The sequence below is a fragment of the Podarcis filfolensis genome (genome assembly GCF_964270895.1).
Source record: "Podarcis filfolensis genome assembly, chromosome: 3".
NCBI classification, from domain to species: Eukaryota; Metazoa; Chordata; class Lepidosauria; order Squamata; family Lacertidae; genus Podarcis; species Podarcis filfolensis.
The window spans coordinates 113,888,852-113,913,915 of record NC_139606.1 but is presented as its reverse complement, the minus strand read 5'-3'; the positions used below and the strand labels follow the sequence as shown (position 1 = coordinate 113,913,915).

General features: G+C 45.7%; 1 protein-coding gene across 2 annotated transcripts; it reads left to right on the top strand.

The window, feature by feature from the left end:
* The first annotated feature begins 423 nt into the window (after positions 1-423).
* Positions 424-24,770, top strand: PUS10 (pseudouridine synthase 10). 2 transcript variants are annotated; one of them, XM_083605225.1, is made up of 17 exons: positions 504-800; positions 1,822-2,085; positions 2,670-2,756; positions 3,206-3,240; positions 4,356-4,467; positions 4,801-4,862; positions 5,953-5,998; positions 6,546-6,610; positions 7,456-7,541; positions 8,652-8,777; positions 12,524-12,580; positions 13,055-13,131; positions 15,945-16,000; positions 18,263-18,380; positions 22,682-22,824; positions 23,806-23,905; positions 24,463-24,770. In XM_083605225.1, exons 1-17 carry the CDS (start codon positions 522-524, stop codon positions 24,502-24,504), a joined length of 1,755 nt encoding a protein of 584 aa, XP_083461351.1. In that variant the 5' UTR covers positions 504-521; the 3' UTR covers positions 24,505-24,770. The 2 variants fall into 2 exon arrangements, with proteins under 2 accessions (XP_083461352.1, XP_083461351.1); XM_083605226.1 differs by lacking the exons at positions 23,806-23,905; positions 24,463-24,770 and having other exon boundaries at positions 424-800; positions 18,263-18,397; positions 22,682-22,822.
* The last annotated feature ends 294 nt before the right edge of the window (positions 24,771-25,064 follow it).

Genomic DNA, 25,064 nt, shown 5'->3' with positions numbered 1-25,064 from the left:
GGAAGAAGGGAAGGGCCACAGCTCAGTGGTAGAGCAGCTGCTTTGGATGCAGAACGCCCCCGTCTCGGTCCTCAATGGGATTTCCAGGCAGGGCTGAGAATACCCCTTGCCATTTAGCATAGACAGTACAGTGGTACCTCGGGTTAAGAACTTAATTCGTTCTGGAGGTCTGTTCTTAACCTGAAACTGTTCTTAACCTGAAGCACCAATTTAGCTAATGGGGCCTCCTGCTGCTGCTGCTGTGCCGTCGCTACACGATTTCTGTTCTCATCCTGAAGCAAAGTTATTAACCCGAGGTAATTTTTCTGGGTTAGCGGAGTCTGTAACCTGAAGCGTATGTAACCTGAAGCATATGTAACCCGAGGTACCACTGTACTGAGCTAAATACACCAATAGTTTCAGTATAAGGCAATTCACACTTCAGTGGCCCAGATTTAGTTCTTTGGTTTCTAGTAATCAGACTTTTCTCACAAGGAAATGATTTCATACATGGGACCATGCTCGTTGTTGTTCTTTTCTGAATGGTCCTCAGCATCTCTGTGTCCTCCCTTTTGAATTACTGCTGTGCTATTTTAATGAGTGTTCCCTCAATTCCCTCAATCCAGCCTGCTGTGGTAGTGTTTCTGCTGATGGTTTTTCTCTTCAAATACAGGTTTCACAGCATGAGCACCAGCACAACTGCACTGTCTGAAAAGGACAGGTCTATTGCTCAGAAGTTACTGAATTTTGGAGCATGCCCGCGTTGTATTTTCAGGTTTTGCCGGATAGGATCTCAGGATTTGTACAGGCGACCCTATAAGGTTTGATCAAATTGAAGTACATTATGATAATGATGGGGTGGTTTTAATTCATTTTCAGATCTCTCTGATCCAGGTCTTCCTTTCAAAGCAAGAGGTATATTCTTGGGGAATGAAAGGAGGCTGGGGCATTTGGAGTGGGGAGACAAAAATTACAGAACCCCAAAATATATTATTAATGAGGAACAACAAACAGCTGTCGACCTATTTAAAATCCATTGTTGTCTTCTTTCCCTCCAACATATACTTTCTCCAGTTCCCCTGTGTCTTCCACCTACCCAGAAGTCCAGGCCACAATCTTCCCCATTATCTGTCTAAGAAGTATAGGAAAGACCTGCAGCTCTGAGGAAGGACTATGACACAGTGGTAGACCATTTACCTTGCATACAGTAGGTCCAAGGTTCAGTTCCAAGCATCTCCAGTTAGGACTGGGAATGTCCCCTGTCTGAAACCCTGGAAAGCCACTGCCACTCCGCATAGACAGTACTGAGCTAGGTAGACCATTGACTTGACTTATTATAAGGCAGTTTCCTGTGTTCCTAAGAACAAGTGCACTTCCTCTTCTCACTTCTGGTGTCACTTTTATGATACTATCCTGTGCACATTTACTCCTCCTCTTCTTCCTCGCCAAACCTGTATTAGGTGTTTCAGGTGTAGGCCATCATATAATATCCATATATAAAGTTTTAAGCACATTTACTCAAAACATGTATGATACCAATGTGCATAGGATATGAATCCTATAAACATTTACTCAAAACTAAGTCCCACAAAGTTGAGTGAGTCTAACCCCTACCTAAATATGCACAGGACTGCAATATCAAAGACCTTTTTAATTGCTTAGCAGATCCACTTTAATTTGCAAGGCAACAGACTATTTGACATTATTCTCCGTTGAAAGACTATTGCACAACAGGAGCTGTTGATTTCAGGACACCTGGCTGTTGGGCTCACAGTACATGCTGAAGCCACCCCTGGCACCCTTCTACCTACCAAGTTTTACTCTGCTTCCTTTATCAATCAGGAGTTGCTTAGTGAACTGCATGAGTTTCTGGAGAACACTACAGAGGAGAACAAATTACCTTGTGAAACAGCAAATCCTCCCTATAAGCGAATCAAACTGGATAGTGTCAAAGAAGAGGAGGAACAGACCTCAAATGGAAGCCACCAGGTACCTAACGCGGAGAATGATAGAACTGCTGGTGGTGATGAAAACTTAAGGCCAGCTGTGTGTAGCATCTGCCTGGGAATTCTACAGGAGCTCTGTGAGATGGATTTTGTCAAAGGGGTAAGTGTCGGCTGATTGGTAGTTTTACTGTTGAAAAAAACTGCAGCATTTCCCATGGATGTACACGTATACAGCATGCATGTAGTGGGTGGCATTCAGCTAAGTCTTACTCAGAGTTGACCCATTGAAATAGATGTACCTAACTTAATCATGTTCATTAATTTTGATGGGTCTACTGTGATTAAAACTTAGTTTTATACCTCTAAGGCTTTTACTGAACTTTCCTTGCTGAAATCTCATTTAGGCTGCAATTGTACACATGCTTACTTGGGAGCTAGCCCCAACGAACACAGTGGAACTTAATTTCCAAGTAAGCATGCAGGCAGTGGGACTGTTAGTGAGCTGTCCTGACTACACAGAAGAATCCCTTTGGTAGAAGCAAGCACATCTACATAGGAAAGCTTGTCCTTGATGAGAATGTAAAACAATTGTATTCAAGCATGTTTGCAAGCCGTCTTGTACAAGGTGCAATTGCTTTGAGAACTTCTAAAATTGCATAGTGGTGTGTGTGTGTGTGTGTGTGTGTGTGTGTGTATTTATTTATATTTAAATAACAATAATAAACATAGTTCATTGTTTTTCAGGTGTGCCACAAGATTAATTCTTCTGAATACCAGTTTACCAGCTTTGTGTTTTCAGTCTCTTTCCCCCCACAGTTATCTGTAAGGGAGGTGAGTATTTGCTTGTGCTTTTGTTTGTGCTCTTGAGTATGGCCTTTGTTGAGAAGGAAAGGGGGCAGGGGCAGGGGTGGTTTAAAAACTTAACTTGTTTTCGCCTGTTAGGAAATACAATGTGTGTGGCATCCAGCAATTGGGCGAGGGGTGAGTGAGAGGGAGGGCAAATTGGGCTAGGCTGATCTAAAGCTTGGCTTTTTGAATTGGTGGGGGAGACTTGGCCACGTCTGATGTTGTGTATCCTGTGTGGCTTTGATTCCTGTGAATGTAGCCTATTCTTGGTCTGGGCTTTCTCAGCTTAGATGGGAAGGTTATGATGCCATTTAATTTACCACTTCTCTCTCTCTCTCTCTCTCTCTCTCTCTCTCTCTCTCTCTCTCTCTTTCTCTCTTCCCTCCCTCCCATTCTCTTTCATTTTTCTGTTTTTTCTCGGTCGATGCCTGAAGCATGCAGCGTGGTTGCTAGTAAAAGAGGAAATTGAGTGAGTACTTCCTGGTGGGATCTTTTCCATCCTGCCTTGTGTGCTAGGTTTTCAAATGTCGTTGGCACTGTATTGTTCTCTCTTGGTGTGTGCTTTGCGGGCATGTGAGGGGAATTGTATTGAGAGGGGGTAATGTGCAATATCTCATCCTCTTACCTTGGTAGTTACCATATTTTTCACTCTATATGACTCATCTGACCATAGGACGCACCTAGTTTTAGAGGGGGAGAACAAGAAAAAAAATTCTCTCCCTCTCTGCGCAGTGCCCCTTCAGCGAAGCGGCAGGAGAAACGGAGCCCCTTCCATTTCTGCTCCTGCTTCGCTGAAGGGGCACTGCGCAGAGAGGGAAAGCTGTGCAGCGCCTCTCCAGCTAAGCGAAGCCAAGAGAGCAAGAGGTATCGGTGCGCGCTGATCCCTCTCGCTCTCCTGGCTTCGCGTTGCTTTCACTGAAGCAATGGAGCCTGCATTCACTCCATAAGACGCACACACATTTCCCCTTAATTTTTGGAGGGGAAAAAGTGTGTCTTATAGAGCGAAAAATAGGGCAACTCCTATGATTGCCCTACTCAGTTTATCGTCTTAATACTAAAGCCCCTTAGCACCACTGATCCATTGCTGTTCCTGCACTGAGCTGGAAGGAGAAGCATCACGGTTATTTCACATAGTGCTAAATTCCCCTACAACAATCCCACAAAAGCGCATCTTTGCAGGCAAGGTCCTAACATAATATTTAATGAAAAGCAAGTCCCATTCAGTAGAGGCCTTGCTTCTCACACCAGCTGATACTTTAATTAGGCATTTCATCCTTGCCCATTTCTTTTTAAACTTCTAATCAGTTGTGGGTTTTTTGCTCCAGTCACAGCATTACTGAACTGCCCCTTTTAATTAGTCATTTCCTCTTTCTTGCTGGCAGGTCCTTCCATTAGCAAACATTACAACATGTATTCTAGTTGCTGTTAGTACTTTGGGTTATAAAATTCTTGAGAGCAGAGGTACAAGTTCAAAACTATTGATTGAAATGAGTATTTTAAAACTAAACAGAATTGATTGAATTCTCTCCCCCCCGCCCCCCGCTTGATTTAAGATGCTGAGTCTTACTTTTAAAAATCATTTAGGAAACAGGATTTTTTAGCAGAAAAAGAAGACCTTGTTCAGCTAAAGGAAGCATACAAATGGATTATTCACCCCCTGTTCCTGGAGCAATTGGGGGTCCCTGCTGATGGAAAGGTATTGTATAAAGATATAACTTCAACAGTGTTTTATTGTCATGGGCCTTCTGTTCCTGGCCTGCGCCACTTCAGAATGGTACATGGATGGTTGAATCCTCCTCTAAATTAAAAGAAAAAGTTTAATTATCCCTGCACGTGGAAAATTTCAGGGCGAGGGAAGAACCTTTCCTCCTGACAAGTTCGTTTTCTTTGTGCAGAGCTAAAGCGAGGGAGAGAGTTTCAGGCAGGTACCCAAACAGAGTTCAAGGCTACAGAAGGGAATGGGAGAATGTTACATTTCCACTACCAAATTAAACAATAACTTTCCACTGTCTTTTAAATTGCGACTCAGAGCCTGTTTGAAGTCAGTGTGGTCTTCGCTCATCCAGAAACAGACGAGGACTGCCATTTCCTGTAAGTTGGGATGTGATGAATAACGGCGTTGTACGCTCACAGGGACATCTTTGGGAGGAGAAAAGGCTAAGGAGTAACTCTTGCACAAATCCAGAGTGCATTCCCTAAGACAGTTGGATGGCACCTTGTACGCCTCCTTCCAGCAACTCCTGCAGCCAGGCTGGTGCCAGATGTATGGCTCTGCTTTCCTTTGGACCACATCAGCCAAGGGTTGGGTCTTGTCATCTGGGTAGCCCAGGACCTCCATACACACTGTCAGGCATCCACCCAGAGTAGGCAGCACCTTTGATTAACATTAGACACAATATCCAGAGAGGGATATCTGTACCCAAGAAGCAGCCAATGTTTTGATGTCAGGAAGGAGAGGAAAGATCTTAGAATCATAGAGTTGGAAGAGACCACAAGGCCCATTGAGTCCAACCCCCTGCCAAGCAGGAAACACCATCAGAGCACTCCTGACATATGGTTGTCAAGCCTCTGCTTAAAGACCTCCAAAGAAGGAGACTCCACCACACTCCTTGGCAGCAAATTCCACTGTCAAACAGCTCTTACTGTCAGGAAGTTCTTCCTAATGTTTAGGTGGAATCTTCTTTCTTGTAGTTTGGATCCATTGCTCCGTGTCCGCTTCTCTGGAGCAGCAGAAAACAACCTTTCTCCCTCCTCTATGTGACATCCTTTTATATATTTGAACATGGCTATCATATCACCCCTTAACCTCCTCTTCTCCAGGCTAAACATGCCCAGCTCCCTTAGCCGTTCCTCATAAGGCATCGTTTCCAGGCCTTTGACCATTTTGGTTGCCCTCCTCTGGACACGTTCCAGTTTGTCAGTGTCCTTCTTGAACTGTGGTGCCCAGAACTGGACACAGTACTCCAGGTGAGGTCTGACCAGAGCAGAATACAGTGGCACTATTACTTCCCTTGATCTAGATGCTATACTCCTATTGATGCAGCCTTCTTCTTGGTGGATGCTCTCTGACTTTGACACCAGCTGCATAGGCCTTTGCAACCTTGTCCTCACTGAATCTGTTCTGACACCATGTGTAAAAAAAGTTTTCAAACAATTAAATGCTGTTTGTTTTTCCATTTAGAGCCTCCACATGTCCAAGTTGCTTCAAACAAGAAAAGAACAAGCAGGTAAGCAATTTCTGGGAAATTATTCTCTTTCCCATTTTTTTGCAAGGTCAGAATTTAGTAGGGTCACAAGCCCATCACAAACTTGTTACTGTTCTTCCTTCCTCCCTTCTTATACTGTGTAGTAAAGTGATTCTTCATTTTTTCTGTTCTTGTGGGATTTCCCCCCTGGATTTGGATTACATCCTTACTGTGTGTGAGTTCTAAAACTTTTTTCCCAGCCGAGATTGGTTTCCAAAGCACCTTACAGTTAGAATCCAAAAAAATTATGACAAAATGTATTAACATCTTTCTGTAATAAAACTTCCCAAGGTGATGTGCAAGGTTCTGATTAACAGTGCAAGCCAATATATGTTCAGAAGTAAGTCCTGCTGGATTCAGTGGGACACTGTGGCAGCTAAGTGTTGCAACCCAAAATAACAATTAAGTATTAATTAAAATAACAGTATCAGAGAAACAGTTTCTGAGAAACGACATTCCAGTGATTCAGCTGAAGTGAATTAAACAGAGGAATTGTTTTCGAAATAGCTAATACTTTATTCATTTGCAGTCTGTCTTCACCAGAATGGCTGTAGTTAAGGCTTTGGATATGATCAGTGAAGAAGATTTTCTTAAGTAAGTGAGCTCTGAACCTATTTTAACCTTGGTGTATGGGAATTTATCAGGAAAATCAAAGAGCAAAGTGAAATGTTACATGTGAAAATGTCATATAAACCTGGAAGTAATAAGTAAATGGGTTAATACATTCTGAGTCTAAATGGGTGTGGCTTCTGCATTTTGTTCCCCATACCTCAAAATTCACTGTGATTTCAGGTGTGCATGTATGTATCTCTTGGCCACTGTGTGTCTCAGTTGTGTGATTTCTGGCAGGTCTCTCTCTCTCTGACAGTAATTGCAGTTGAACGCATTCTGGGGCAACTGAGAATGAAAGAAATCCAGTATTTCAATTTCTGGCTTTAGAGAAAGGTAGTCTTGGAAAACAGCTAACACTTCATTTCCAATTCTTCAACATGGGAATAAGGACTCTGATAAGGACATCAAATTACTGGATATGGGCAAAGAAACAAGGCGTTAGATCCTTCTGCTTTCTGAAGTTCTGCACAAGCCACTTTGATGCTGATTCAGTCGAGTCTTATGCAGGACTTACTGAATTTCAGAAAACCAGTGGGTTTAATGTCTTGTTCCTCTCCCTCCAAGTGGCTCCACTATACGGGGGTGAGGGCCTTTTCAGCCACAACACCTTGCTTGTCAACTCTCACCCCAGGGGCCCATACCTGTGCTTAAGTCATGTCAGTTAGGCACCAGGCAAATATCTCTCCTGTTTTCCTAGGCTTTTAACCTCTGAGGTATCTTTATGGCTTACTGTAATATACATCTGAGGCCATTTTCTCTCTCTTTCACCCTGCCAGGGTCTTGTCGTGTGTTTTTAATGGCTCGCTCCTTTATTTTCTCCTATACAGAAAATTTCAGTGTCCTCTGACTTCACCCAAGGCGCCTTGCACAGCTGTCAACATTCAGTGTACCAATGGGGCCATCTTCGTTGCCGGTAAATACCGTATTTTGCGCCACATAGGACGCACCGGCCCATAGGACGCACCTAGTTTTTTTTTTGGGGGGGGGGAAATAAAGAAAAAAAAATTATTTCCCCCCCAGGTGCGGGGCTGGAAGAACCAGGTCGGGGAGCAGCGGGAAGGCACGCTCCGCCTCCCCGCTGTCCCCAGAGCTTGTGGGGCTGGCGATGGGGAGAAGTGCGCTGAGCCCGGGACTGCAGGCAGCTCTGCGCAGACATCGGGAGCCGGGTGGGAATTCGCGCCCCGCTCCCGATGGCCGCGCAGAGCTGCGCTGAGCCCAGGACTGCAGGCAGCTCTGCGCGGACATCGGGAGCCGCTCTCCCGAGGGTTGCGCAGAGCTTCCTGAAGCCTGGAGAGCGAGAGGGGTCGGTGCGCACCGACCCCTCTCGCTCTCCAGGCTTCAGCGAAAGCCTGCATTCACCCCATAGGGCACACACACATTTCCCCTTCATTTTTGGAGGGGAAAAAGTGCGTCCTATAGGGCGAAAAATACGGTACATAAATATATATTGGGTCTTTCCCCCACCCCTTGCAGTCATCTCTTAATATACTTGTAAAAAACTTAGAAGCCTATTTGGGTATTAAGTGGGTGCATAAATTAATAAATAGTGCTGTGCTGTTTGTTTCCCCTGCTTCAAGTAAAAAATAATAATCCTTTGCTAGGATCCTTTGCGAAAAGGTAAAGGTAAAGGTACCCCTGACCATCAGGTCCAGTCGTGACCGACTCTGGGGTTGCACGCTCATCTCGCTCTATAGGCCGGGAGCCGGCGCTTGTCCGCAGACAGCTTCCGGGTCACGCGGCCAGCATGACTAAGCCGCTTCTGGCGAACCAGAGCAGCGCACGGAAACGCCGTTTACCTTCCCGTCGGAGCGGTCCCTATTTATCTACTTGCACTTTGAGGTGCTTTCAAACTGCTAGGTTGGCAGAAGCAGGGACCGAGCAACAGGAGCTCACCCCGTCGCGGGGATTCGAACCGCTGACCTTCTGATTGGCAAGTCCTAGGCTCCGTGGTTTAACCCACAGCGCCACCCGCGTCCCACAGCGAAACTTACAGGATACTAAATACCCTCTGTTTCCTTTACAGGGAGATATAACAAATATTCAAGAACGTTACCCCAGACCCCCTGGATTATAGATGGAGAGAGGAAGATGGAGTCTTCCGTCGAAGAACTGATCTCAGAACATCTCATGGCTGCCTTCAAAGCAGACAGTGAGTGCTTTCTGTATGCACTTAGTGCGCGTCCGTATACCTGCATGTCTTCCATGCATAACTTAATCAAGCCACCCAAAATCTATTTGATGGAAAGTTACATTCACGGCGTGGCCTTTTCAGTGGTAGTGCCCAAATCCTGGAACACCCTTCTTACAATCACCTGTTGGTACTCCCTCCTTAACCTACTGGCCCGTGTTCAGAAAGTGGTGGTGGGGGATGAGTGTTCAGACCCCTGGGCTCTCACTTGTGGGGTGCCTCAGGGTTCTGTCCTCTCCCCCATGCTTTTCAACATCTACATGCAGCCGCTGGGAGAGATCATCAGGGGGTTTGGGCTGGGTGTTCATCAGTATGCGGATGATATCCAGCTCTACCTCTCTTTCAAATCAGAACCAGTGAAGGCGGTGACGGTCCTGTGTGAGTGTCTGGAGGCGGTTGGAGGATGGATGGCGGCTAACAGATTGAGATTGAATTCTGACAAGACAGAAGTACTGTTTCTGGGGGACAGGAGGCAGGCAGGTGTGGAGGATTCCCTGGTCCTGAATGGGGTAACTGTGCCCCTGAAGGACCAGGTGCGCAGCCTGGGAGTCATTTTGGACTCACAGCTGTCCATAGAGGCACAGGTTAAATCCATGTCCAGGGCAGCTGTGTACCAGCTCCATCTGGTACGCAGGCTGAGACCCTATCTGCCTGCGGACTGCCTCACCAGAGTGGTGCATGCTCTGGTTATCTCCCGCTTGGACTACTGCAATGCGCTCTACGTGGGGCTACCTTTGAAGGTGACCTGGAAACTACAACTAATCCAGAACGCAGCAGCCAGACTGGTGACTGGGAGCGGCCGCCGAGACCATATAACACCGGTCTTGAAAAACCTACATTGGCTCCCAGTACGTTTCCGAGCACAATTCAAAGTGTTGGTTCCTTTAAAGCCCTAAACGGCCTTGGTCCAGTATACCTGAAGGAGTGTCTCCACCCCCTATCGTTCTACCCAGACACTGAGGTCCAGCACCGAGGGCCTTCTGGCGGTTCCCTCACTGCAAGAAGCCAAGTTACAGGGAACCAGGCAGAGGGCCTTCTCGGTAGTGGCACCCTCCCTGTGGAACGCCCTCCCACCAGATGTCAAAGAGAACAACAACTACCAGACTTTTAGAAGACATCTGAAGGCAGCCCTGTTTAGGGAAGCTTTTAATGTTTAATGTATCACAGTATTTTAATATTCTTTTGGAAGCCGCCCAGAGTGGCTGGGGAAACCCAGCCAGATGGGCGGGGTATAAATAATAAATTATTATTATTATTATTATTATTATTATTATTATTATTATTATTATTATTACTTCTGCCAAGAGGTTGGGTGCCATTTTTGTTCTGGAGAAGCCAGCCTTTCTGGGTAAAAACCTACCTGTAGAAAAATCGAATGGCTCATTTTTGGACCACATCTCCACCTGTCCCCATGCAACAGGGTGGTGCACTTGCCCAAGAGAACATCTCCTTGCCGTTAGTCCTCTCGATGAAACCTCAGTGGTGGAGGAAAAGCATTTTTTTAAAATACATTTTATTGGGGTTCTTTTACATATCATTTTCAGCAATCATTTAACATAACTTCTTATCTTATACAATATTTTAGACTTCCGTCAACAACCTCTGATGATTTTCCGTTCTTTATCACTTATTCTGCATTTCTTAATTTCTCTATTACTCTTAATTATCATTAACTAATCATTCTCTTCATAGTCTTTCTTGCAATATTTCAGATAGTCCTCCTTACAGAACTTCTTGCAGCCCTACTAGCGTAATCTGTTCATTACAATTGCTTTTCAAATAGTTCATATATTTACTCCAGTCTTCTAAGAATCTCTGGTCCCGCAGGTTTCGAATCCTTCCTGTTAATTTATCTAATTCTGCATAGTGCATTAATTTCATCCGCCATTCTTCTTTCATCGGTAATTCTTCTTGCTTCCAGAGGAAAAGCATTTGCCCACACAGCAAGGATGTGGAACCTGCTGCTCTCCGGGTGTTTCTTGACCGCAGTTCCCCTTAATAACAACATAAACAGAGCCTGACTGCTGGTTCAGGTCAGAGGCCCACCTGGTCTAACATCCCGCTCTCAAAGAAGCCAGTGAGGGGTCTGTGGGAAGTTCACAAGCAGAATCTGTTTCCTAGCAGCTGGTATTCAGAGACATAGTGCCTCTGGCATTGAAGGTAGACCACAACCACTGTGGCTAGGAGCCATTCATAACTTTATCTTCCAATCTTCCTTTGAAGCCAACCAGACTGGTGGCCATCACTACCCATTGTGGGAATTCATTCCATAGTTTAACTTGTCATGGAATTCCACTCAATATTGATCCAGAGCAGATTCCAGCGTATAGTCAGCAGAGTAAAGACTTAAACACGTTGCAGGATTCCCAAAAAATAGACCAGAGGCAATTATATTTCATCCAGCGGAGCTTTACTGCTACTGAAGGCAAATGAGCATAATGGTCACAAATCTTAATACATTCAGGAAATCCAGTTACAGCAGAGTTAACTTAAACTTACAATAAGTTTAGACCTTAACACTAAGCATACTGTGTACAGAACACCACACCAGAAGGAAAAGAGATAGAAAGAGAAAGTGAAACCCAGGCTCCTTCTGGCCTTATTATAGTCAGCATGACCTTGACAGAAGAGATAAGAGAACCAGTTCAAACCAGCTTAACTCAGCTTCTCTGAAGGAATAACCCAAACATCATGAACCTTCTGCTAGCTTCTTTCACACAGAAAAGCTTCCAGAACCCTCTTAAACTTGGTAGAATAGGAAAGATCTTTACACACCAGATCAATACTTTCTGTACTAAGAAATGCAAACTGACATTGTGAAGGACGCCTTCCTGTTCTCAGTACTGAATCTTCCCAATATCCGGCCTTATTGGGTGGCTCCAAGTTTTTATTTTATTATGAGAGAGGGAGAGAAATGTCACCCTGCACACTTTCTCCACACCATCCATTTTTTATACATGGCCCCCTCTTACTTGTCTTCACTCCAGACTGAAAAGCCCCCTGTGAAATTCGTGGCCTTGCTGGCTGGGGCTGGGGGGTGCCCTGTGGGCTTCTTCAGCATGGACCACAAATGTATCCAGTGTTTTTCATATCCATACTGTTCCCTGTCCACACCATAGATGGGTTCCTCATTAGTGTTGCTCTTACAGGGGCTTAATAATAATAATAATAATAATAATAATAATATAATAATAATAATTTATTATTTGTACCCCGCCCATCTGGCTGGGTTTCCCCAGCCACTCTGGGCTGCTTCCAACAAAGATAAAAAATAACAATAAAATGTCACATATTAAAAACTTCCCTGAACTGGGCTGCCTTCAGATGTTTTCTAAATGTCAGGTAGTTGTTTATCTCTTTGACATCTGATGGGGGGGGGCGTTCCACGGGGCGGGTGCCACCACCGAGAAGGCCCTCTGCCTGGTTTCCTGTAGCTTTGCTTCTTGCCAGAAGGCCCTCGGCACTGGACCTCAGCATCCGGGCAGAATGATGGGGGTGGAGACGCTCCTTCAGGTATACAGGACCGAGGCCGTTCAACACCAACACTTTGAATTGTGCTCGGAAACTATAGAATGGATCTAAGAGCACTTTTTTTCATTTGACCCCAAGCCGCGGAGTCCTGCAACAGGGGCTCAGGCTTGTGTGGAAAGGATACTGGCACTCGTGGGTTAGCAAGCTCAACTGACCTTCTCCTTCCTGTTTCGAAGGTTTTAATTTTTCGTCCTCCGGAAGAGAAGACGTGGACGTGAGAACACTGGGCAACGGTAAGCTTGGCTCGCAGCCTAAGTCTGTAATCCTAAACTCACTTACCCGGGAGTAAGCCCCATTGGATTCAGAAGGACTGTGCTGCCAATGGCTCAAGCTGGTATATTTGGAGCCCCTTAAGCAGACAGTGCCCTCTGGTGGTGGGTCAGAATAGTGCCAGCACCTTGCATTCAAATATCTGTGTAGCAATTAGATTTCACGTTCTAAAAGTTTCATACAGTTTTTGTGCTGGCAGCACAAATTCATGGATTTAGAAATGCCTTATTATTTATGGCTTTTGCACCCCAAATGGGCTCCCAGAGCTGTTTACAAAGATAAGTAAAGGCATTTCAAGGCCCTGTGAATAGTGTTTTCCTCCCCCCCCCCCTTTTACTCCACCAAAAATATCTGTGGATATCTTATTATGCAGTCACTTGCAACTCCCTGTCCTCATTCCCCCCCACTGCACCTCATGGTCGCTCCAACCTTGACAGGAAGGCCCTTCGCGATTGAGCTTGTGAATCCTCGGAAAGTCCGCTTGGCTGCAGAGGAAATGAAGGAGCTTCAACAGGTAAATAAATGGCTTTTAAGGTGTTGAAAATGGCACACTGGCAGGCGGTCTGCAAAGCCACCTTTAAGCTGCCACAAAATGTTGCAAGAAACGAGCACGGCTACCCGTCTGTGATTGAAACCTTTTTTAGGGCATCAAGACACAAGACTTGACCCTTTCCTCCCAAAGTCCTGGCTGTTTCCTTCTGAGGTCCTAACCACCTTGGGGTCAGGATACCTAAGGGGTTGTCCCTTCTTATGAATCCTGCCAATCCATTAAGATTGGTGCCTTGCACTAATAATAATAATAATAATAATAATAAAAATAATAATAATAATAATAATAATTTATTATTTATACCCCGCCCATCTGGCTGGGTTTCCCCAGCCACTCTGGGCGGCTTCCAACTGAATATTAAAATCAGTACAGCATCAAACATTAAAAACTTCCCTAAAGAGGGCTGCCCTCAGTTGTCTTTTAAAAGTAAAATAGTTGTTTATTGCTTTGACATCTGCTGGGAGGGCATTCCACAGGGCAGGCGCCACTACCGAGAAGGCCCTCTGCCTGGTTCCCTGTAACCTGACTTCTCGCAGGGAGGGAACCGCCAGAAGGCCCTCGGCGCTGGATCTCATCCCAACCCCTCTTAAAAAGGAATAGTAAGAAAAGTGGAAAGTTAGCCTTCCTGATACAGTGGTACCTCGGGTTAAGAACTTAATTCGTTTCGGAGGTCCGTTCTAACCTGAAACTGTTCTTAACCTGAGGTACCACTTTAGCTAATGGGGCCTCCCGCTGCCGCCGCGCTGCCGGAGCACGATTTCTGTTCTCATCCTGAAGCTGTATTCAGGGTTCTGTGGAATTTACCCAGTCACGCTCAGGCAATCGGATTACAATTTTTAATACCGTATTGGCCTGAATAGAAACCTCACTTTTCCCCCAAATTCCGACCGTGAAAAGTTAAAGTGTGGCTTATATTCGTGACCTTACGGTATGCAGCCAGGAGCATGGGCGAACAGCGCCAGGAGCACGGTAAAGCGGTGTCTGCCCCGTGTGCAGTCCCCCGTCCTCCCCCCCAAGGCCGGGAAGGGAGAGAGCGAGGAAGCAGGAAGGCCGCTGGCAACGCATTATGCAGCCAGGATCTGCGAGGAATAGAGCGGCTTACATTCGGGTATTTTTTCTCATTTCCTTTCCAATTTTAAAGGTGCGGCTTATATTCAGGCCAGTACAGTACATTACTCTACAGGTTTTCCCAAAACTACCCCTAATACAAGCTGTTGGTTTTTTTTTACTATTTTGGGAGGTAGAGGGTTATTCATTGAAGTTTTTTCCCAGGCAGTTTTTTAAAAATACAATTCTGTAGTGAAACCCTCCTCCTTTAGGACTCAGACATCTTTGATAACATGGGTTCACCTTCCAACCATTCCCAGGACATGATCTGGAGGTACAGGATGCAACCACTTTTTCGAAACTAAACAGTCCCTGGGTGGGAAACCTCCTGAGAAAGTTCTGAGTCCAATAGCAAGTTAGAGGGATGTAAAAATGCTACACAAAACCAGCCTAATAATGAAGTATTATGTGGGCATTTCGATGGTATAGTTTTAAGGGAGAAACAGTTGGTAGGATACAGAATCGTCCAGTGAACGAATGGCATAATATTTATACATACATACATACCCCGCCCATCTGGCGGAGTTTCACTAGCCACTCTGGGTGGCTCCCAACAGAATATTAAAAACACGATAAAACACCAAACGTTAAAAACTTCCCCAAACAGGGCTGCCTTCAGATGTCTTCTAAAAGTCAGATAGTTGTTTATTTCCTTGACATCTGATGGGAGGGCGTTCCACAGGGCGGGCGCCACCACCGAAAAGGCCCTCTGCCTGGTTCCATGCAACCTCTCTTCTCGCAGGGAGGGAACCACCAGAAGGCCCTCGGAGCTGGACCTCAGTGTCTGGGGCTGAACAATGGGTGTGGAGACACTCCTTCAGACGCTCCCACGGCTGCCCATTGATGAAATGGATAGCAATGAAAAAGGTAGAGGTTAGCAGAGCTGACTTCAGATATGCACAAGTTAGAGATGGCAAGCAATACACTGAGCTGTTGGCTGCTTTGTATCAAGATGCAGTCTAAATATTCTAAATATTTTAAGGAGTAAGAGCTGTTCAGTGTTGTGATTTGATTCATGCTTACTGTTCGCTATTATATAAGTACATCTGATTAATTTTTGGTTAAAGAAGCCAGGTCTTAATCCTGTTCTTCTATCAGGGAGCTCAAGGCAGTTTGCACAGTTCCCGCAAGTGTTATCCTTGCCGTAACTCTGTGATGTAGATTGGGTCGGAAGGTAGTGGAATGTGGGGGATTTGAACCCAAGTCTTCCCACTGCTAGCCCAACACTCTGCGCCAGGGCTTTCCAAACTGTGTGTCACGAAACGTTAGTGTGTCGGTGTGTCGTGCGAACGCTCCCCACACTCCTCCCAGAACCAGAAAGGGGTTAGTTTAACCTCTGGTTAGCTAGTAAAACTGAATTACTGTGTCATGAAATGATGCACGTCTAACAAGTGTGTCACCAACATGAGAAGTTTGGAAAGCTGTGCCCTATGCACTGCGGCCAGCAGCACTTTGTATTTAGATTAGAGCTTTTTTAAAAAAGCAAAACAAAAATTGGGCACTTTCACTGGTTCTGGCTATTTCTTCCTCCCAGAAAAAAGGCAGTTTCTTCTCAAACCATTGCATGAGGAAACTCCCATTGCCTTTCTGTTTTTTAACTGCAAAACCCTGGAATCGTTTTAAATTTTAAACAGTCAGATGAGGCTGAGGTAATCTTTGTTCGTTTATAGATAATAAATAACTCTTCTGACAAAGTCCAAGTTCGTGATCTGCAGCTCGTCACCAGGTCAGTGTTTTGGTACTTGAATAAAGCTTATTTTGGTGTGTGGAAAAGCAGGGAACTTGAGGCCGTAACCTGGGTATGTTAACCCTTTCCCAACCTTGTGCCATCTCTGTGAAGCTCTTTCAAAATGGCAGTAGAAGAAGCAGCAGCAACAACAACAGGGTGATTCTGCCGTCCTTGAAGGATGCCCAAAGAAAGCTCTGATTTGGGAGGATTTTGGAACAGGCAAAACAAACTACCGTATTTTTCGCTCTATAGGACGCACCGGACCATAGGAGGGGGAGAACAGGGGAAATTTTTTTTTCTTGTTCTCCCCCTCTAAAACAAGGTACGTTCAAGGTGCATTCACCCAAAGCCTCCGGAGCACAGTGGGAGTTAGCGCTGCACTCAGGAGGCTTCAGGCCACCTTGGAAGCCTGGAGAGCGAGAGGGGTCGGTGCGCAGTGACCCCTCTCGCTCTCCAGGCTTCAGTGAAGGCAACCCGAAGCCTCTGGAGAATGGCGGGAGTTCCCGCTGGGCTCCGGAGGATTCAGGTTCCTTTCGACATGCTCTTTGGGGCTGGCAGGGGGAAGCGCTGCTTTCCCCCACCGCCAGCCCCAGAGAGCAGGTCGGGGAACAGCGCAAAGGCTGCGTGCAGCCTTGCCGCTGCCCCCCAAGCTTGTGGGGCTGGCGGTGGGGGGAAGCGCTGCTTTCCCCCACCGCCAGCCTCAAAGATCCCTGAAGCCTTTGGAGCGCAGCGGGACCTCGTGCTGCGCTCCAAAGCCTTCGGGTTCCTTTCACTGACTCAAAGCCTTTGGAGCGCAGCGCGAGTTCCCGCTGCACTCCAAAGGCTTGAGGCTACGGGGACAGCCTTTGTAGCCTCCGTAGGGCAGCGGGGTGAAGGCACCCCTCTGCCCTGCGGAGGGTTTGCGCAGCTAACCCCAAGCTAGAACAGCGAGACGGAGCGCTGCGCAGCCTCTATAGGAGGCACACACATTTCCCCTTAATTTTTGGAGGGGAAAAAGTGCGTCCTATAGAGCGAAAAATATGGTAAACTGTTTCCTTCAACAGTATCCTTCTAGTCACCTGTCCAGAAATGGTATAATGCAATCGCAGTTTGATCCTCTGCCCACAGCAGTTGCCCTTAGAGGGAGATAAGAGGCAGAAGGCAGATCTTCCATTACATTGCAGGATTTCATTTCACATATTTCGAAGCCGAGATTGTAAATGGATTCCAGAACTGGGCCTTTGTGATCTGTAACAGAAACTGAGCCCTGAGTATAGCTCAGCTGTCCTAATTAAAGCAAGGCACGTCCAACATACTACTTTTTCATAGCTGTGAACGTGTTGCATAGTCACACACATTATGGAGATTTAAAAAAAAAAAAAAACAAGTTCCTAGTCCCTAGCGAAATTTCAGAAGCCAGAAGAGGAGGGGCTAAGCAGTCCTCCTGTTGGTGGAGGGTGCGGTGAGACTCAAATTACGCACACAGAAAAACAAGTGTAGGGGAATTTGCCTTGGTTTAGGGCTCTCACTCCATTAAAGAAAACATTTTTTATTATTAATTATATGATTTCAGTTGATTCTGCAATTCGTTAATCAAATGTGCATATGAGCAAAAAATATATACATATGCCGTAGGAGGCATTGTCTTACAGGCATTCCCCTCTGTTCTGTCTTTTTAAACCCTGCGGTTTTTATTAGCACTTGTATTTTTATTTTTATTTTACTTTTTAAAAGGAAGTATACTAACCAGTTAACCTGGCCACTTTTTTGTTTGATAAAAAGTGTGTGTGTTTATAAAGTCAGTTTGTGAACCAATTAATTGTTGCAGTTCAGCCCTACTTTACGTCCCTAATTTATTCTGGTTGCAGAACCAGGAATCTCTGGGTGCAGAATGCTTAGGTAGCCACAGCCCTGCCTACAGGCATTACACTACAGTGGTACCTCGGGTTAAGAGCTTAATTCGTTCCAGAGGTCCATTCTTAACCTGAAACTGTTCTTAACCTGAAGCACCACTTTAGCTAATGGGGCCTCCTGCTGCCGCTGCGCCGTACTATTTCTGGGTTAGCGGAGTCTGTAACCTGAAGCGTACGTAACCTGAGGTATCACTGTACCCTGCAGGATGGGGGAAAGAGAGAAGGTTCTCACACACACACACACACACACACACACACACACACACACTCACCCAAGCCATTCATAAAGATAAACCGGAACTGTTGAGGAGTCCTTTCACCTTTCAGATTCCTGTGGCTGTTGCCCATTTATTTGCTTGTCTTTCAGAGAGGCCATTGGGCACATGAAAGAAGGCGAGGAAGCAAAGACCAAAACTTACAGTGCCTTAATATGGACAGAAAAAGCCATCCGGAATGAAGACATTGAGCTTCTAGACAACATGAAGGTTGCGTGTCTGGGGTGGTATTTATCACATTTGTTTGTTGTTTTCATTGTGCACGACCCGGGTGGGCAGCAGAAAGTAGATCAGGCTCTACAGCAAATCAGCCAGAGATCTGTTGTTGTTGTTTAGTCGTGACCCCATGGACCAGAACACGCCAGGCACTCCTGTCTTCCACTGCCCCCTGCAGTTTGGTCAAACTCATGCTGGTAGCTTTGAGAACACTGTCCAACCATCTCGTCCTCTGTCGTCCTCTTCTCTTTGTGCCCTCCATCTTTCCCAACATCGGGGTCTTTTCCAGGGAGTCTTCTCTTCTCATGAGGTGGCCAAAGTATTGGAGCCTCAGCTTCAGGACCTGTCCTTCCAGTGAGCACTCAGGGCTGATTTCCTTCAGAATGGATAGGTTTGATCTTGCAGTCCATGGGACTCTCAAGAGTCTCCTCCAGCACCATAATTCAAAAGCATCAATTCTTTGGCAATCAGCCTTCTTTATGGTCCAGCTCTCACTTCTATACATCACAACTGGGAAAACCATAGCTTTAACTATACGGGCCTTTGTTGGCAAGGTGATGTCTCTGCTTTTTAAGATGCTGTCTAGGTTTGTCATTGTTTTTCTTCCAAGAAGCAGGCGTCTTTTCATTTTAACATAGATTTGTAGCTTGCTTCCAAGCTGCCTGCTTGCATTTGTAATGTGGTGCAGGGAGCTCCCACATGTGAACACTTCTCCATTTTCTCCAGTGGAGGAAGATAGTTCATCAATTCTTTGGCAATCAGCCTTCTTTATGGTCCAGCTCTCACTTCCATACAGCAGTCACAAAATTAAAATACGCCAGAGATCCACCTTCCTTCCTTCCTTCCTTCCTTCCTTCCTTCCTTCCTTCCTTCCTTTCTTAATTACCAGTAGATGAGCCTGGCATGCTCTGGTCCATGGGGTCACGAAGAGTCGGACACGACTAAACGACGAAACAACAACAACAACAACAGATGACTGGCAGTTGTATAACAGTAGCAGAAACAAACGCCCTTTTGCTGAGACACAGAGAACTTTGGAGTAACCAGGGATGAGATCTTTGCGTGCTCTGACTGTGTGTGCTGTTAACAGATCTTACTATAATGCCCGTAATATCTGAGATATGCCATTCTCCGCTAATGTGTGACAGATGGGCATTGTGTGGTGGGAATGTCCATCTGCGTGTTTCTCCAGAATCTAAAACCATAACACGGGGAAACCAGAGTTGGCTGTATCGGCAATATACGGTATACTATCTCAATTCTTCTCATTGCTCTGCGGGCGTATACATTCCTGTTTCAGGAGAATAAAAAAGTCTAAATTTCAAACAAGGCACCCAGGGAGTGCAAAACCCATATCAATTCACATTGCATGTTGAACACATCTTGATTTACCTTCTACGTTTTCAGAACTTATTCTGGCTTTGCTAATTATGCCCCAACCATGAGAAACCTCTTCTTCGGCCCCCGCAACCAGCCTTTTTGAGATTTCAGTAGAAATTGCCCAGCCCAGTTTTAAGCATAGCTTCACAACCAGTAAGGGCTACATAATAATCTCATTTTTTCCTCTGTATTTTTATTCTTCAGAAGAAGGGAAACTGAATTCTACTCCCACTCAGATTTTCCATGGCCTCTGCATGACCCTAGGGCTCACATCTCTGTGCAGGCCCTGTCTTACTCATGCTGCAGTTGCACAACAGAGTACAATCTCTGGGATGGTTCAGCCTACGAAAGTGCCTGGCCTCCTGCAAGGTGCCTGTTTTCCTCCCTGTGTGCTCCTGTTAATGTGGCAAAATTCCTCCCATTTGACAGGAAGACACAGGCAGCCAGGCCATTGCAGCCTACACATTGCGGCAAGGGAGACAACAGAGTATAGTAGGCTGAATGTTGGACTTGGAATTTGTTGTTGTTTAGTCGTTTAGTCGTGTCCGACTCTTCGTGACCCCCTGGACCAGAGCACGCCAGGCACTCCTGTCTTCCACTGCCTCCCGCAGTTTGGTCAAACTCATGCTGGTAGCTTCAAGAACACTGTCCAACCATCTTGTCCTCTGTTGTCCCCTTCTCCTTGTGCCCTCCATCTTTCCCAACATCAGGGTCTTTTCCAGGGAGTCTTCTCTTCTCATGAGGTGGCCAAAGTACTGGAGCCTCAGCTTCAGGATTTGTCCTTCCAGTGAGCACTCAGGGCTGATTTCCTTCAGAATGGAGAGGTTTGATCTTCCTGCAGTCCAAGAGTCTCCTCCAGCACCATAATTCAAAAGCATCAATTCTTCGGCGATCAGCCTTCTTTATGGTCTAGCTCTCACTTCCACATATCATTACTGGGAAAACCGTAGCTTTAACTATACACTTGGAATTTAGGACTACCCAATTAAGAAGTTCCCTTGGTGGCCATGGGCTAGGTACAAACCTTTTCCGCCTAACCCAACTTTCAGGGTTGCTACACGGATATGTTAGTGTCTTGGCTAGGGATGGCCAGTCAGTTTTATTGCACATAGCCAAAGGCTGCCGCAATGTACACAGAATCATTCAACAATTAAAAGAAAATATACTGGATTGATCCAACAAAACTTAAAACATTTATGTTATCAAGACATTACCTACACTAAACAGAACTATAAAAGTACCTTAATATACAAATTAAGACATTAAACAATAAAATTTATCACATGGCCACTAATATATTAAAAAATGATGTTAATTAATACAGTGTGCAACTATATTCGGAGTTTGGTGATAAGGATAAAATGTAGCTTGATGTAAGGTAAAGGTAAAGGGACCCCTGACCATTAGGTCCAGTCGTGGTCAACTGTGGAGGTGCGGCGCTCATCTCACTTTATTGGCCAAGGGAGCCGGCGTTTGTCCACAGACAGCTTCTGGGTCATGTGGCCAGTATGACTAAGCCGCTTCTGGCGAACCAGAGCAGCGCACGGAAACGCCATTTACCTTCCCACCGGAGCGGTACCTGTTTATCTACTTGCACTTTGACGTGCTTTCGAACTGCTAGGTTGGCAGGAGCAGGGACTGAACAATGGGAACTCATCCCATCACGGGGATTCGAACCACCGACATTCTGATCGGCAAGTCCTAGGCTCTGTGGTTTAACCCACAGCGCCACCCGCATCCCTAGCTTGATGTAGATAGGATCAAATAAATTCATCTCCTTTACAGTTGGTGGCTACCTTTGCTATATAATTTGCTCTAATTTTCCTAGCGGCAGTTGCAAAGAGTGCTACACGCTAGGTCACATACTTATCTGTGTCTGCGAGGAGATACATAATCATGTCAGAGGGGTTCTGGCCAGGGGAGCTTGTCATTATAGGTGCTAAAAATCTTCCTCTTGCTTCATTATATAAGGGGCAGTGCAAGATATAATGCATAAGGTCCTCTACTTCAGGACATCCCCTAATGCAAACACATTCATTTGTTGGTATGCCTCTGTGTCTCCCATCTCTACAAGCAGAGTTGATTGTGTTTAATCGTAACTCTGTAAAAGCTTTCCGAAGTTGTGCAAAAGTCAATTCATTAAAATAAGATGTATGTTCATTGTTGGCTAGGGATGGATGTATTTGTCAATTTTAGTTTCTTCTTTGTCCAATTTTAAGTTCAGTTTGCATCATTCCCCCCCCCCCGCATGAATGAAAATTCACCAGTGCTTTAGTGCAAATTTCTCCTAAAATACACATTCGTATGTAGTTTTGCCTGATACACACATTTTTGCAAAGCAGTTCCCTGAAAAAGCAATACTTTTTTGCTTGTTGCATTTACATATCTAATTTATATGCACAATGTACGCATTACTTTGGCTAGAGAACTGCACTGCAGAATTCAGAGAAGTGTGAAGTTTGAAGATTTGGCGGTGCTTCGGGTAACTTACTGTTTACAGAAGTGTGATTTAGATAGGTTAACCGTAAAGGCAAACTGAATCGAATTTATCTGACATCTCTAGTTTCTATGCTGGTGTTTGCAGATTTGGACTTACTGTTGACACCCACGGTTGCTTCTGAGTGAGGCCTGTGGATTCCTGATCATCTTACGTTAGCATACAGAGAGGTGCTTAATTGCAATATCACATTCCAAACACTGGATTTATCGTTTCCATCGGTTTGGTATTTGTACTGGGAGGGCAAGGGCAAGTCATGCTGTCATAACTGGTAAGAGTTATATAGCACAGCTATGTGCCCTATACCTCAGCGGCATGAGGGTTTTTGCAGCGCAGAAACAATTTTATATTTCCTCGTGTATCTGCTGTACCTAATGTTCTGCGTTTCTGCTTGCTTGTTTTTTGATTTCTTGGACAGGAATTAAAGCTCGATCAAAAAACTCCACTGCGGGTCCTCCACCGGCGACCGCTAGCCGTCAGGGTTCGTGTCATATACACCATGCAGTCGGAGTACATAGATGAGCATCATTTCCGTCTCCATCTGAAGACGCAGGCCGGGACGTATCCTTTTTGAGCCACAGTAAGGTAAAGGTAAAGGGACCCCTGACCATTAGGTCCAGTCGTGGCCTACTCTGGGGTTGCGGTGCTCATCTCGCTTTATTGGCCGAGGGAGCCGGCGTACAGCTTCCGTGTCATGTAGCCAGCAGGACTAAGCCGCTTCTGGCAGTGCACGGAAACACCGTTTACCTTCCTGCCGGAGTGGTACCTATTTATCTACTTGCACTTTGACGTGCTTTCGAACTGCTAGGTTGGCAGGAGCAGGGACCGAGCAACGGGAGCTCACCCCATCACGGGGATTCGAACCGCCGACCTTCTGATCAGCAAGTCCTAGGCTCTGTGGTTTAACCACAGCGCCACCTGTTTTCTGGCTAGAGAGCCATATATGCTATATTAACAAGTGGGAGTCTCCCATTTGTGATTTAATGCTTGCATTTTGTAACTCGCGTCACAGTGCCCCCCCCCAAAAAACCCTGCACCATATACACCACCCTGAACTCCTTGGAGGAAGGTCAGAATAACAAGCTTTCTGAATTTCCATGCCATGTGTAGGCTGCATAATCCAGTGTTTCTTGGGGCAAGATTTTGCAGAGTGATTAGTGAAACACACAGCGTACACACAACCCCAGTTTGGGGTACAGCCCGCCCACCTGGTCTAATGCTGCAGGACCAATGGTGAATGTTAATGAACAAGCCACACTCCCTTTCTGGGCTCCACACACTGTGCCCTTTCGGAAGCTGCCTTATGCAAAGACATCCCATGGGTCCATCCAGCTCAATAGTGCCAACACTGACTGGCAGCTGCTCTCCAGCAGGAGCCTTTGCTAGCCCTGTGTGATGATGCTGGAGAATGAACTTGGCACCTTGTGCGTGCAAAGCAGATGCTCTATCACTGAGTCGCGGCCCTTCCTTTGTCCGCCCCCCACCGTTCAAGATGTGTGGGGTCTTCTGACCCTTCTCATTTCGTCCTTAATGGCAATCTAGTTACATTAAAGAGTTTGTTCATGGAGACTTTGGAAGAACCAAGCCGAACATTGGTACGCTCTTGGGCACAACCGCTGACATCTTGGAGCTGGACGTAGAAGTGAGTGCTACTTCCTTGTTCCTCTTTGTAGTGACAATAATGGAATTGTCATGATGCTTCCAGCTATAAAATTATGACCCATCCATGCCCTCATATGCCATTTCAGCCGTTTTCTGGCTAAAGGTAAAGGGAACCCTGACCATTGGGTCCAGTCGTGACCGACTCTGGGGTTGCGGGGCTCATCTTGCTTTACTGGCCGAGAGAGCCGGCGTACAGCTTCCGGGTCATGTGGCCAGCATGACTAAGCCGCTTCTGGCGAACCAGAGCAGCGCACGGAAACGCCGTTTACCTTCCCGCCTGGAGCGGTACCTCATTATCTACTTGCACTTTAACGTGCTTTCGAACTGCTAGGTTGGCAGAAGCTGGGACCGAGCAATGGGAGCTCACCCCGTCGTGGGGATTCGAACCGCCGACCTTCTGATCGGCAAGTCCTAGGCTCTGTGGTTTAACCCACAGCGCCACCCATTTTCTGGCTAGAGATCCATATATGCTATATTAACAAGTGGGAGTCTCCCATTTCTGATTTAACGCTTGCATTTGTTTCCTTCTCTCTGCAGTCGGTGGATGTTGACTGGCCTCCAGCTCTGGATGATAAATGAGAAGTTTTAACTTTCAAGATGTGGAGAACAAAGGGGCGACAGTCTTGTCAGTGACTGGTTACAGCAGAATGGGCTCCATTTTTTTGTAAGCTGGTTGGCTTTCCAAAAATTTTTTTACCTTTTTTTAGATCATGTTGATCTATTTTTTAAAAAAGCTAAACAAAATATATGTTATAATGAAGAACGTCTGGTACTTTGACCACTTTGTAAATGCATATATCTCCAGCGCCAGCCAGCAGAATTGGTTGTGCTTCCAAACATATCTTTGAAAATAGAGCAGAGTTCTCTGTTCCCACAGCCTGCGAACTCTGGTCACACTGGGTTGCCAAATGGTGTTCCTCTGGATCTTTCTGCAGGCTTTGGTTCTCTATTAAATAGCTAAAAATGAGTTGCCATCTGTCCTCTGATCATCTGAGGCCTGTCATAATATACCGTAATTCCAATCTACAAAAATGCAAACGCAACACGCTGGCTAATAACTATTAGTGAATATATAATCGGTTATGACGTCATTCAAAATATACGAATAAGCCATTTCAAAATGATGTATATATTATACA

Excerpts from the sequence above, each read along its gene's own strand:
- PUS10 (XM_083605225.1), top strand. The coding sequence starts at position 522 with ATGGTCCTCAGCATCTCTGTGTCCTCCCTTTTGAATTACTGCTGTGCT. Across the intron at positions 2,757-3,205 it reads CACAGTTATCTGTAAGGGAG|CATGCAGCGTGGTTGCTAGT; the intron begins GTGAGTATTTGC and ends CGATGCCTGAAG. Across the intron at positions 5,999-6,545 it reads AACAAGAAAAGAACAAGCAG|TCTGTCTTCACCAGAATGGC; the intron begins GTAAGCAATTTC and ends ATTCATTTGCAG.